General features: G+C 41.1%; 1 protein-coding gene across 1 annotated transcript in view; it reads right to left on the bottom strand.

Annotated features, from left to right (window-relative positions):
- The window catches only part of SH3GL2 (SH3 domain containing GRB2 like 2, endophilin A1), a 46,480-nt gene extending 31,638 nt beyond the window's left edge, over nucleotides 1-14,842 (bottom strand). Inside the window, exons 1-2 of the mRNA XM_021682418.1 lie at nucleotides 14,777-14,842; nucleotides 4,260-4,332 (exon numbers count right to left, since the gene is read on the bottom strand). Coding sequence (XP_021538093.1) covers nucleotides 4,260-4,332; nucleotides 14,777-14,785 — 82 coding nt within the window. The 5' untranslated portion in view covers nucleotides 14,786-14,842. The remainder of the gene's footprint in view (nucleotides 1-4,259; nucleotides 4,333-14,776) is intronic.
- Between the last annotated feature and the right edge of the window lie 236 nt (nucleotides 14,843-15,078).

Here is a 15,078-nt window from a genome sequence, read left to right as displayed (position 1 = left end):
TGATTTAGTACTTTTTTCTCCATAAGGCATCAGACTACTCATATAAGAAAACTGATCTATATCTTCTTGAATGATCTTTGTTCTTAGATGCCATAAGAATATAAGAGCTCACGATCAGTACAGTGCTTTTCATATTTGAATTATTTCTCAGTAGTTTGCAAATTTGTACTGGTTTATGCTGTTCCATTCAGAATATTTCACAATCTGTGGTAGAAGACTTCACAGCTCTCTGGTCTATGTTCTTGAAAGCCCTGGTTCACAGGGCATACCTGTAAACCTGTGACCCCATTCACCCTTGCTCACTTCATTAGTGGAATTCCCAGAAGGAATTAGCTTTGAAGCCCTCCAGGCTGCTCTCCTCAGCGTGTATGTATCTTATGCTATTAGGCTGTGAAGTACCAGAGGTCAGGGGCCCAATCTTCGTCCTGTTTCCACCCCTAATACAACTAAAGTTGGTCTTTGCATAAAAATAAATGCACTTGATAAATGTTAGTTATATGGGTAGAGCTGATGGTTTAGGGAAAAACAAGAGTTTTTCCTTCTCCTCTTTATATTACAGCAGTTTTATCACTTTAGCCAATGACTGTCTACAGTGTTTTATAATTCATTTCTTCAAATACCCAAGTGCCACTGGTTGTCTCGAATTCAGCTATGGATTGGGGACATGGGAATAAGACAGGCACAGTCCTGTCCTTACAGGGGAAGACAAACAAAAGCACACACATCACAGACATTTACAGCAAGTGTGGCATTGCCACCAGGGAAAGAGCCGGAATCATGACAGGTAAGTTGACAGGGGAACCTAACTAGTCAGGGGTCAAGGAAGGCTTTTAGAGGACCTTATGCTGCACCCAAAGGTACTATTTGCCTGGCAAGGTGGAGGGGAGACGGCAAACTAACCATGCAAGAAGGGCCCTTTAAGCCATGTCAAAAATTTAAAACTTAATCCTAAAAGCAATGAAAAGCCATTGAAAGGCTTTATGCAAGATAATGATATGATCAGATTTGCCTTTCAAAAAACCTCACTCTGGAAGTGGGCAAGAGTGGATAAGGGGTCCACACAATGTATAGCATATCTATAGATTCATGAAAATTAATCAAACTCTCTTTGGTCATCATTTCAATAGGAACTGGGTTTTAAGAATATAAAAGATGGATATGCTCTACAAGATCTGAAAGCCAGAACACATCCCAGAATACTAATCTAATCCAACATATTCTCAAAGTACCTTCAAAGCATGAATTTCCACTGACCCTACCAGCCTGTCCATGCAAATCTGTTGGTCAGCATCAGTCTCTGTCCTGACCCAAGCTAGACCTCGCTTATTCAGGACCAGCATCTGGTGATACATACTGGTTGACCCAGTTCCTGGGGTCACTGAGAGGCTGAGTGGTCAAAGTATTTACCAAGTATGAGTTTGAGAATATTCTTTTTCTGCTCTTCTGTACCCAAAGACTGGGTGCCTCTGAGTGTTTGCTAGACTCCTACATACACTTGTCAAGGACACTTGGGATAGTGAACAAGTATACTTGACCAGCCACTTTCAAAAGTGCTATAGCCAAGAGTCTGCTCTCAGGGTGAGAAAATGATGGAGGAACTAAATCACATATATCATAAACCAATTAAATACAGATTGTCTAAATTCTATAGAATAAGTATATGAAATTTTGTTTTGTTCTGGACTCTTCTGGGTGACACTTTACTTGTACATATATATGGCCTGCCCATATATAACTGTTTTTCTGAAACCAAACTGGGATTGCCTGGGGATGGCCTTAATTGTTCTTCTTGGTGGTGGATGTCCATTCAATTTTCAAATAGCCATAAAACCAACATGTTGGCAGCTAATAAGCATATTCAGCATTTTATTAAAAATGTCATTTCTAAAAATTCTTATCTCCCCCATTACTGCCTCCTGTAATCCTTTTTATTACAATAAAAATAAGTCTCAATCCCACAATTTGTTTCCTTTCTGAATTTCTGTTGTACCCCCTCTGACTTGGGTTCCAATTCTGACTTCATCCCCTCCTAGGTGTGTGACTTTGGGAATGTTTCTTAAATTCTCGGGCCCTTGTTTCTTCCTGCAGAAAATAAGGCTAGCCCATTGTATTAGTTTTCTAGGGCTACCATAACAAAATGCCACAAACTGTGTGAGTTAACGTAACAGAAATTTACTCGTTCACAGTTCAAGAAGCCAGAAGCCTGAAATCAAGGTGTCTGCAGGGCTGGTTCTTTCCAGAGGATGCCTGGGAGAATCCTTTCCTTGCCTCTCCCAGTTTCTGGTGGCTCTTGGAATTCCTTGGTTTGTGGCCACATCACTCCAATCTCGGCCTCCACTTCACATGGCTTTCTTCCCGTATCTCTGTGTTTTCCCTTCTTACAAAGATACCAGTCATTGCTTTAGGGCTCACTCTAACTCCAGAATGATTTTATCTCAAGATCACTAACTAATTACATCTGTAAAGACTCTATTCCCAAATAGGGTCATATTCTGAGATTCTGGGTGGCCTGAATTTTGAGGGGGCATACCATTCCACACACTACAGCTACCTACAACAGAGTTCCATTATACTCAAGAACGCTGATGGTTTCCACTAAGGATTTGTGGTTACGGTAGATTTTTAGTCCCTTTTCCATAATTATGAATTGTTCAACTGTGTGTTATTTTTCTAATCAGAAAAAAATGGTTACTTTTAGAGTTGAGACAGTGTATATAATTAGCACTGCCCTAAAAATGCATTAGTGCTCAATAAATAGTCTATTTTCCCTCCCTTACCCTATAATTATCTTAGCCCTACAACAATGAGTTACCAGCACAATTCATGTGCAAATCCCAGGAGATCAGAGAGCACTTCAAAGTTCTATGCAAAGATGAAAACACAAATTTCCTGCCCTTATTCAATGATTTCTTTTGGTGAGGCAGGTTGAGCAGCTCTCCTCAGAACCTGACCTATCACGGTTGTGATAGGAATACTAGGGAATAAATGACCATCAACGAGATCCTTGCATCTCTGTGGAATGAATATAAAGGTCACAGAGAAGGCTCTGGTAAAAATTAGGAACTTCCTTTTTGCTCTTCTTTGCCTAATTTGCTAATCATCTGGTTCACAATCAGTTACATTCCTAGTTCCTATAGCTTACTATTCTTACTTCTGTATTTTCCTCCCTGTATGTATATAAGGAAGGAAAATACAGAATAATCCCATCTCTGATGTATTTTAAAAAGAAAAAAAAAAATCAAGAATGTTATTCCTGCCAAGTTTGTTCATGTCTGAGACAGCAGCTGTGCTTCCCCAGGTAAATAAAGGTTGGACGAGAGCTCCGCCAGCAGCAGGAGGCAGTAGAGAGCTAGGCAGACTTCCTGTGGCACTCACTCACCTCCTACTCCACACCTTCTCCTTTTCTCATCTCTTGCCCACTAGTGCTCTGGGGCTGACACAGTGTCTAGACCACCCTCCCCAGGACCACCAAAGACACTAGACTCCCAATCTGAAACTCCCAAAGGAAACTAGTCCCAAAAGTGAGCAGTTTTCTAAATATTCATACTTCTCACGTAAATACACTCAGCCGTGCTTCAAGGCTTTCCTCCAGCCTTCCTATGCTCTGTGTTAGGGACTGATGTCAGGAAGAGGAGTGAGGACATAGGCCGTTCTGCTTTGTCATACCTTGTGCCTACAGACACTGCCCAGTTCTGCCTGGTTCTCCTTTCAAGGGCGAGATCGATGATCTCTATTATAACTTCCTTCTCTCAAAACGTCACAAGCTAGTGGGAACAAATGCTAACCAGCCACATACTCAGAGAAGAATCGGAATCAAGAACAACCCTCCAAAAACTTTAGTGATGCTGTATGAACAGAAACCCTCCATATTTCACAAAAACTTCCTACTTTTTCACACCTTCTGGGAATTACTATATCTTATCTTAAAATTATCCCAATTCTTTCTTACCATCCCTTGAGAATTAAAGTTTGATTGCTTGCAGCTTGCAGCTACCCTGACATGATGTGCCACCCAAGCTGTCCATGCTATGCTGTTTGTTAAATACACTAGAATCAGCCAAAATATCACAGAATCCTCCAGTACTTCGATGTGAGCCTTAAAAAGTCCTCCCTCCTCAGTTAAGGTGCTCTACAGGAAGTCACTGAAGCTCCAGAAAGGTGGGCTGAGGAAGAGGAAGCACACCAAACCTAAATGTCGATCAAAGAGAAACTACACATTACGTGGAGGGACACCCTGAAGATATAAAGCAATCCCTTACCTGGATTGGGTTGAAGGTATTCAATTGTTTTGGTCATTATTTCCATCACAGCCCTGCTGGTGACATCCACTTTCTGGAATGAGAAAAGAGATGTTCTAACTGACAAGAATTATCAGCTTCAGTTCCCAAGTTGTGCTTGAGTAGATACAACAACGGGTGCTACAACAGAGAACCAAGCCCTGCAGTGGACAGTGAGGGGCTGGAGATGCTCCCGAAGGAAGAACTGCTTCACCTTCTGCTAGGCTCCATCAAGATGTGGAAACCCTATTTACTGAACGAGGAACCTGGAATTTCCTAAAATGTTTCAAAACATACTTCACTGTCTTCTGGCAAATAAGGTGGAGATAGCTTCCTCTTCCCCTAAGTGGCCTGAAATGGTCTCTGAAAATGGTTCCCTATTAACTTCACCCAGAAACCCCCACACAATCATGCAAATCAAGAGGTTCAAATCTCTGTGTTCACTTTAAGAATACCCTTGAAACTGCCCAAGCCATAGAGAGTATGCATATCCAAAATGCCAACAAAATTATGTCACTTTATAGAATATGTGCCATCCCATTGCTACAATGCTGGAGAAGGTAAGTGTGCCCAGGCCAAACAGTGGGGCTGGACATAGGTCCCATGCCCAATAAGATACTGAATTTTTGCTGTACATGCTTAAAATGCAGGGAATAATGGGGAACTTAAGGTTCTTCATGTGGATTCTCTGGTCACTGAGCATGTCTAGATGAGTAAAACCCCCAAGGTGAACCCCAGGTTTACAGAGCTCATAGATTAACCCCTACATGAGCTCACTCAGGTGCACTGAGCTGATTTTTACTGAAAAGAACGAACTTTTCCCAAACCAGAAGAGGAGGCTGCATGCACACATGCATGCATACACACGCACCTAAGGAAAAAAACCCAAAGGAATAAAAACATATAGCCCATGAATACATTTAACATAAAATAAACATAAATAAAAGTTTAAAAAAAAAGAAAAAGAAAAAGAACGTGGAGATCATGAATCATATTTTGCCCCAGAGGCATTTATGGGATGTCTACAGGGGGCCAGGCATGGTGGCAGGTTTCAGGGACAGAAAGAAAGAAAAATGCAACATCAACTCTGTTTATTCAAGTTAAGAGATGGAAAGTTTTTATTTAACTTCTCAGAACATCCTAAATATATAAAACTCTTGAGCAAACACTTCTAATCAATCCCTAAACTTTTGACTAATTCCAAATCAAAATCTCAATCTTAGAGTCTATCTCTGCAAAATTTTGAATGGTCAGCATTTGCATTCAGCAGGTCAGCATGCCCTCTCTCTGTTGGGCCCTCCTCCTTACATGGAGAGTCTGTAATAGTCCACTCTATATTCCCCGATAAAATCCTTTCCTTATCCACATGTGTGGTCCACTCACTCACTCCACTCCACAGGGTACCTAACTAATAAAAACAAATGCATCCTCCTATCCAAGGTATGTGCATGGGCTATATGATATACATAGGAGTGAAAGAAATTGTTGATGGTAGAATTTCAGATACCAATTAAGTCCATGGGGACTTTATTGTTTTGTTTTAACTGGAGTTCAAGTGCCCCTCCCTCAATTCCAAGAAATTTTTCAGTAAGATACTGTACCTACATATAAAATCAGCCTTTTATGGATGGGCTAAGTGTCTTTCATAATCAGAAACCAAACCAAAATCCATCAGCATATTTTATCATTCAATTTGGTTTTTCAGTACTTCATAATTTCCTATTCCATGGCAGTCATATTTTTGTGTAAGGAGTTTCTTATTACTGTGATTAACAGAGGAAACCACTTTTTCTCGTGTGGTCATCATGGTATAAAATTACCTATGAAGCACTCCTATTCAAGAGGTGCAGGACTACACAGGAACCCTGTACCATGTCCTTTTGGTTGACCTGAGTTTGTAGGATGCTTTAGATTTGAGTATGTACCAAGTCATGTTTAGTACAGAAGTGAACAGGGGTTCCCTGGAGTTGTGCAGTATAGGACTTGTGTGGCCAGAGTGGAGGTACTGGCAGGGTTAGAAGAATACCAACCACACACTATGCACTCATGGAATTCATGGAAGCGAATAAAAGGTTGTGTGCACAACAAACATGCCGAAAGTCCAGGTTACATGCATGACATGTAACAGGAGGGAGGGAGGGAAACATAGATCTCCTAAAGACTGTATGATAGGGATGAAGGAACTGGATGTCAAATGTGTATCCAAGGGTCCTGTGTGGCTATGATGAGAAGAAACAATTCCAAAGTTCAAGGTTTCTAAGAGAGTGAGCCAGAGAAAGAACTGAATTGTCCACTGACCATTTGATATTCTGAGGTCATCTGCTACTAGGCTACTAACCAATTTCTAACTTTCTCCTATCCCTGCCCTCAACAATAATTATGCCCATCACCATCATAAAGTGTTTTCTGTTTGTCAAAAATCATTCTAAGGGCTTTAAATACCTTAACTCATTTAATCCTCAGAAACTCGTGAAATAGATAAAGAGAGGTTAAGAAACTCGCCTGATTATGGCTCTAGAGTCTGTGTTCTTAACTATTACCCTATGACTTCTTGAAAGCATAAGTTCCTCATAGACAGGCAACAGAGTCACCTCCCAAATGAAGAGAGAGCCCAAGTTAGAGCTGCAAAGCTCTTTGTGACATCTCCCAGATGGGCCTGGGGATCTGGCAGTGGCCGACAACACCGGACCAGGGGGAAAACATGTGCCATCCCATCTTCTGGGTATTTTTTTTTTTTTAAAGTCCTCAAAATCTGTGGAACAGCTTATTAGCAAATTCATTCACAGGCATCTTGCTCTTGATTTTACCGTGACAGGTATCACTTGATAGACTTAAACATAACAGAGACCAGTGGAACATCTAATCCAAAGCCTTAATGTTTTGAATGTGCAAGTTCAAACCTAGAGAAGGGAAACGAACTGTCTGGGGTCACACATCCACTATGGCTGTGAGGGGAAGAAAAGTAGTTCTAGGGTCGGGGGTCAGAGGTTTTCTGAGAAGGACCGCTGGATGAACTAAACAGTCCAATGGCCATCTGCAGGTAGGAGACTGACCAGGTTCTAACTTCTCTGTCCTTGGTAATAAAGTCTGGGAGGCTTTTTGCTAAGCTATAGTGTGTCAGTCATGGAGGGCCATTACCTTGTGAGAACCCTGAGTGTGCCTTATTAGGTACTTGCTAGGAAGCTCTTTATATACTTAAACTGGCCATGTCCAAGAGCACATATTCTCTTATTAATAGGCCTGCTATAATTAATACGAACTAAGATTTCCACTTAAATAATTTATCCTAACTTGCAAGAGTTCATTCCCATTTGAGAACAACAGTTTAGCTCTGAACTTATAACATACAGTTCATGATTTCCTCAACGCCCAAATTTTCCCACTACTTGAAAATAAATTTTGATGCATCCTAAATTACAACTCCTGTTGCTGGGAGCTGCTGAGACTCCATTTCTTTAACTCACCTTGTCTGGAGAGGGGTAGGGAGCCACCAGCAAAGGCTGTTTAGAGGTGAAACTGTAAATATGTATAAAAATAGTTATGTTTTCAGGACATAAAAATTCAATGTAAGTTTTTTTTCTGAAGGTAAAAGCATAAGCATATATCCTTCTGGTCTTTTTTCTTCCAATTTTCTCAATACCAGGATTTTAGCAACTGTCATACTTTAGAGTCAGGATGTTCTTCCTCCACTCTCCAGTCCTGTGATTTACAACTGTGAGTAGGGAGAAAAAGAGCTCTCTTAACCCGCTCTACTCACTATACCATATTTCTTTATGGGGCAAAAGCAAGAATTGGCAACTGTGGCCACTGGGCCAAATCTGGGCCACTAGCTGTTTTTATATTTTTAAATAGTTGGAAAAATTCAAAATAAGACTATTTCATTGCACATAATAATTACATGAGATTCAAATTTCAGTGTCTTCTGACTGGAACACGGCAATGCTCTTTCCTTTCAGGCATCATCAATAGTTGCTGTTGCTCTTCAGCAGAAGTGAGAAGTTACGACAGAGGCCACAGAGGCTCTCTGACCTACAAAGCCTAATATGCTTACAGAAAGAGTCTGCCATTCCCTTGCTAGGGTTCTATTTTTACCAACATGTGTCACACTGAACCTGTGGATGCTGATCATTGCACCAGCTGCCTCAGCCTCTAGAGACAAGACACAAGAGAACCCAAAGGCACTGGATTGACTGGAACGGGGTTATCGTTCTGAGGCATCTGAATATGACCTTTTCCACTAGCAAAAAAGTAGTCATTGCATCCTGAACCTAGGTGACAACACACATGAACTACACAGCATTCTTTGTGGGGCACCAAAAGGATTAAAGATCCGACCCTATACCATCAGATACTGCATCATCCCAAATCACAGGGATGCAATAGCAGAGTTTAAGAAAAAGTAGGTATCTTAAAATGGAGGACAGTTTTTGGGTCTGATGATCAATAATAAATAGATGAATTAAGCATCCACTTGGACATGGGATAACTCCACAGTGGTTACACAAAAAGAAATGTTAATGTGCCATATGAAACACTAAAATGTTTTCAAATTCTTCATTTTTCCATCACTGAAGTTAAGAAAACGAACCTATTAAAAATGTACACACACCCACTTAAAGTAATGAGAACCCTGAATGAGACACCTAATTAAATAAGTCACAGAGACATAATGAAAACAGCTCCCCTGGGAAAGTTTGTGTGGCAGTGAGATATAGGCTGGCCCAATAAGGATGTTTTAATAGTTCCCTACTGACTTGGAAGAATTAATGTACCTGTTCCTAAACTGCTCTGTGTATAGCAGTTATCTGGTATTCAGAAAGCTTAATTAATAGTGTGTTGAAAAATAAAAATAAACAAGGCATTAAACTGAAATTTCCCCAGTGTATTTTTTTTTTTTTGCTACTCTTCTTAGGCATTACCTTTAATGAATATTAGCATGGAAGTGTATTGTAAACACATCACTGAGAAGAAACATGACTTCCCTGAATTTTGGGATCAGCAGAAAGGTGTCTTTAAAGCTCATCTTGTCTGGCGCTCTCACCCATCTTACAAGTCTATGCCAGTGAGTGAGGGTCTTAGTACAGTCATCTCCACCTTCTGTTTTACCACCACATCCATGAAGATACTCATGGGGCATGACAGCCACCCACAGGTGCACTCAGGGATAGGTGTTACTCTGAGCCTGCTGGCTGGGACTTTATACCTTTCTCCTTCATTTGAGATAAAACCACCAGAATTCAATGAAGTGGTATTATTAAAATGTGACATTATTAGTAACAAATTACTTGCCACAAAACTCCAAAAAGATGATGACCAGTGTGCCTCACACCACTGTCACACTGTGGTTTTAGCTACTGTTTAAACATGGGCAGTGATGGGGAATTCAGTTATAGCCATGGCTTTTTAAGCAGCTCTGACAGTCAAAAGTTCTTTCTTACACTGAGCCTGACTCTCTCTCTCTCTAGAGTTTCTACTCATTAATTCTATTTTTACCACTTGGAGTTGGCCAGAAAGACGTAACCCCTTTCCACCCAATGACTAATTAAATATATGAAGATAATGACCATGGACATTCTCCTATCAGCCTTTTCCCCATACCCCACTCTGCAAATAACCCACTCTTTCTCATTCTCATATGGAATGGCATTCTTCCCATTCTTTTCCAGCATCCTGCATGTCTTAAAACTTGAGGCTACCCTTCAGAATTCCATTCTCACTGAAGTGGTACATAGCCACATTTCCAACCCTATAACCTCTTCTGGTTTCAACAGAAGGCACTTCCCAGGACACTTTTCAGGCTGCAAAAAGAGGTCTATACCCCTTGGTTTGGACTTCTATATTACCATTATATGCAGAGGGAAGAGAAAACTGCAGGATTTAGCTCAGGTACCCTCTTCTCTAGAAAGCTTCCACCAGTCTTTCTTCCATGAAACCAACCTGTCTTTCATGGACATCCTCTACAGGGCACCAAGCACCATGTCCTGTAAGCCACATGATTTATGTGCCCATTTATTCCATCAAAACTGGAAGCCCTCTAAAGGCAGGAACTGTAACTTAATCATCTTTCTATTCCTGATGCCCAGCACAACACTTTGCACATGGAGGACGTATTTACAGATACTCCACATGAATTAATTAATATAACCACACACACATGCACATAGGCACACACACATACAAAACTGTAGCAACAGACGGAAATTTGAGAAGGAATTGGAGATCCCTCAAATTCTAGAACTTCCTCTTGACAAAAAATCTGTAGTTTCTCAATAAACAAATCTTACACAATGTCTATACCACAGTAAGAAATTTAGTCTGTACCTAACAAATCTTGTAAGCAACAGATACCACTTAAAACTAACACATAAACAATTCTATGCAAGGCACCTAAGAGGAAGAAAGAAATGGCTATGGGCAGGGCTCCCACAGAGACTACAGAGCTGCAGGATTCCACCAAGCAGCTCTGGGAGCTGTGAGGGCTAAGAGACACATGTGTAATTTTACTGCATTTCGGCAGGAGAGGGGCTGGGGTAGCTGATTAGAGAAACAACCTCTAGGAATACCCAATTCTCTCTCCTAGTAGTGCTGCTTGATGCAAACCTCTAATTTATTTCATTTTGTTGTCTAATTGCACCTCTAAGACACAGCTAAACAAAAAGGTCTCTCTACCCCAAATCCTTGATCAGAAAACCGACTGTGGATAGGTGATTCTTTTGTAGGCTTGGGAACACTGAGCTAAAATGTTTTTGTGAGTAATCAACAAATTAACAGGACAGAAAAGATTTTAGATTCCAAATCCAAGACACATGCTTTCCAATTACCACAAAAATCTTTACCTTTAATGCAAATTTTGCATGGGTAGAGAGTGTAAAATTTGCCCAGAGCCACAGATAAGACTAAAAAAGATGTGCATAGCAAAATGCAATAAAACAATCTGAAATGTAAATCTCTCAATTTACTAGGTATAAACCCAAATACAAAACCATAGGTGTGTTCCTTAAACAATCAGCAGCAGTTGTTTTTTTGTTTTCTTAATTCCAGGAATATATTTTTTTGAAACAAAAGCTTCAGAAGCTAATTATTTTCTAGGAAATAGGAGAAATAAACTTTACTCTCAGACACAGAAGAATATCTTTGGGTCTTTACCTGAACTAAAACACAAGATCCTCTTTCATTTCAATTAGTTTGCAAGACTGTAGTGGATTCAAAGGTTTAATGAGTTGCTCAGTGATAAATTCTACTCTATTCTCTCAATTTCTTTCTAGTTTCACTTAAGAAATGGAAAGTTTGCCTTAGCTTAGTCAGTGAGCTACCTACCTTATTATCTTTAGTCCTGGCAGATGCTGAAAGCTGAACTCAAATTCTGACTCCTTAGGTCTAAGTTCCTCAACACCTGACTAATCTGTCATTAACAACATGGCACTGGGGAGGCATGCTATAAATTCCCACCTGAGAGGAGAAGGAGGATTCAAAGGATAAGGGGATCAAGAAATAATGGGTGGAAACAGAGGCTGGTGCAAATTAACAGGCCCACAAGCTGCTTCTTATGAGGCGTGAGGAACTCTAATATTATAGGGAGTGAAGAAGTCAAGTCATTCTAGGCAAGTGAGTCAGTGTCTGGTCTCAGATGCTGCAGAAGATGGCTGGGAAAAATACCATTTCCAGAACCACAAACAGCAGTGGCTACTAGCTTTAGTTAAAGATCACGTGGTACTTAGAACTGTCCAGATTTGAGAAATAAGGACCAATGCAGACTTCATTTGCCCCACTGGGGGCAAATAGCTGTCAGGCATTAGGTGTAAGAGGCTGGCCTCCCAGACTTCTGGTTGGGACTCAGGACTCTTTTAAATCTCTCTCATGGGGCCCTGTGCTATCATGACGTCCACCTCAAGAACTTAGCCCAGATGACCAGTTAGGTAAACACTACACAGCCTCATTTCACAAGACCCCTGTCCCTTGGCGACTCTTTTTTTTTTTTTCCAGGAACTCAAATGTGTCCTTCTCTTACTTGCTGTTTCTTCTACCAGAGGCATATGAGTCTCTAATAACTCTTACTCATCCGCCATATCATCACTGGAATATCAGGAAGGCTTTCTGTAATCACCCTGTGTGAGTGTTTCCTCTGTTTCAAGCTTCTCCGGCACCATGTTTTGTTATACTAGCCACACTGGTCAGTATTTGCCCAAAGTTGGCCTTCCCCTCTAGACTATGAACTTGAGGCATCAGGAACCTTGTTTATCGGTTCACTGCTGTATCTTACATGCTTGGCTTACAGGAAGCACAAAACAAGAATTTCCTGACATCATCAATGAACTCAAAAGAAAAAAACTGAAAAAGACAAGGCACAAAGTACCTAGGAATTTTCTTTGTTTGGGTCTTCACACAAACAGCACAAACAGCAAAACTGAGGCAGCCTGCCGGAACTGATGGGAACTAAGTAAAAATGTGGTTTTCTAGGTGCTGTAGGCTTTCGACATCCTCTCTGTTCAAGTACAGGATTTGTATTCCCAGATCCTTTACCCATCAGCAACTGAACATCTGAAACAATTCTTGGCACAACGCAACACACACTCTTCACTGTAAGCCTAACTATCACTCTCTATGAATGGCCTCAAAGAGAAAATATGGCGGATGTCACAAGAAAAATGAAATGGGCTATTTTGAGTTTTAATTTTTTTTTATTCTTATGTTAATCCCCATACATCATTAGTTTTAGATGAAGTGTTCCATGATTCATTGTTTGTGCATAACACCCAGTGCTCCATGCAGAATGTGCCCTCCTCAATACCCACCACCAGGCTAACCCATCCTCCCACCCCCCTCCCCTCTAGAACCCTCAGTTTGTTTTTCAGAGTCCATCGTCTCTCATGGTTCGTCTACCCCTCCGATTTCCCCCGCTTCATTCTTCCCCTCCCGCTACCTTCTTCTTCTTCTTCTTTTTTTTTCCTTAACATATATTGCATTATTTGTTTCAGAGGTACAGATCTGAGATTCAACAGTCTTGCACAATTCACAGCGCTTACCAGAGCACATACCCTCCCCAGTGTCTATCACCCAGTCACCCCATCCCTCCCACCCCACCCCCCACTCCAGCAACCCTCAGTTTGTTTCCTGCAATTAAGAATTCCTCATATCAGTGAGATCATATGATACATGTCTTTCTCTGTTTGACTTATTTCACTCAACATAATACCCTCCAGTTCCATCCACGTCGTTGCAAATGGCAAGATCTCATTCCTTTTGATGGCTGCATAATATTCCATTGTATATATATACCACCTCTTCTTTATCCATTCATCTGTTGATGGACATCTTGGCTCTTTCCACAGTTTGGCTATTGTGGACATTGCTGCTATAAACATCGGGGTGCACGTACCCCTTCGGATCCCTACTTTTGTATCTTTGGGGTAAATACCCAGTAGTGCAATTGCTGGATCATATGGTAGTTCTATTTTCAACTTTTTGAGGAACCTCCATACTGTTTTCCAGAGTGGCTGCACCAGCTTGCATTCCCACCAACAGTGTAGGAGGGTTCCCCTTTCTCCGCATCCCCGCCAACATCTGTCGTTTCCTGACTTGTTAATTTTAGCCATTCTGACTGGTGTGAGGTGGTATCTCATTGAGGTTTTGATTTGAATTTCCCTGATGCCGAGCGATATTGAGCACTTTTTCATGTGTCTGTTGGCCATTTGGATGTCTTCTTTGGAAAAATGTCTGTTCATGTCTTCTGCCCATTTCTTGATTGGATTCTTTGTTCTTTGGGTGTTGAGTTTGATGAGTTCTTTATAGATTTTGGATACTAGCCCTTTATCTGATATGTCATTTGCAAATATCTTCTCCGAAATGGGCTATTTTGTTTGCCACCTCCATCCTCACCTGCCGAGAACCTGCTATCTTTTAGGCAGAACGCTAAATGACTTACATTGTTTTTAATCCTTAATAAAAATCCTCCAAGTAGGGATTAGTATTCTCACTTGACATTTACACAAAAATAAGAGACTCAGAGCAATAACCTGACTTGAGGAACAAGCAGTGCAAGTGCAGCCGGGGCCAAGGCCGGCAGGTCCCTCGGGCCTCCTGCCCACCACACCTCTGCCTCTCTGGCATGACCCCAACCAGGCAGTCCGCCCCAGCCAGGCAATGACTCAGACTGTCCCCACACACTTGGGACACCATCCCCTGCCTTCCCCGATTTCCTTCCCACCTCACCGCCAATTCAAATGCAACTTCATGTTGTCCCTGTTTGGAAAAGCAATGATAAAATCCACCAGGAAAGTACGTTATGACATTTCACCTTTGTGGAGGCTTTGTTCTCAGGGTAGTACAAAGGGAAGACTGGATACTTGGCATCTTCTGTTTTAAAACAGACACCAAAAGGAGAGTATCTTTTAAAATAACAAAATGCATTTTCAGGTACCAGAGGAGAGCCGTTTCCCCTCCCCCTCTCAGTATTCTAGACAACTGCATGTCAAAGGGAGCTTTAAGCGGTGAAGACTTACTCGCTCCATCTCTTTGAAGTCATCATCTAGCTTGGTTCCTTCAGCTCCTCCAACCTTCTCACTCACTTTCTAAAGAAAACAAACAAAAAGGAGAATAATAAAGTTTCTTTTTTAAAATTTTTGTTAAAAGTTTCAAGCACTTTCAGAAACATCATCTAATATAATCTCACAACCATTCTCTGACGTAAGTGGACAGTCCCATTTTCATAGGAGAAAACTGTCGCTCAGAAGGTTTAAACAACCTGCTAAACACCAGGCATGCAGTAGGTATTGAAGCAAGAATTTGAACTTATTTCTTCTGC

This window comes from Neomonachus schauinslandi, chromosome 13 (assembly GCF_002201575.2).
Source record: "Neomonachus schauinslandi chromosome 13, ASM220157v2, whole genome shotgun sequence".
NCBI classification, from domain to species: Eukaryota; Metazoa; Chordata; class Mammalia; order Carnivora; family Phocidae; genus Neomonachus; species Neomonachus schauinslandi.
The sequence above is the reverse complement of the archived record's forward strand: the minus strand, read 5'-3'. Positions and strand labels throughout refer to the sequence as shown.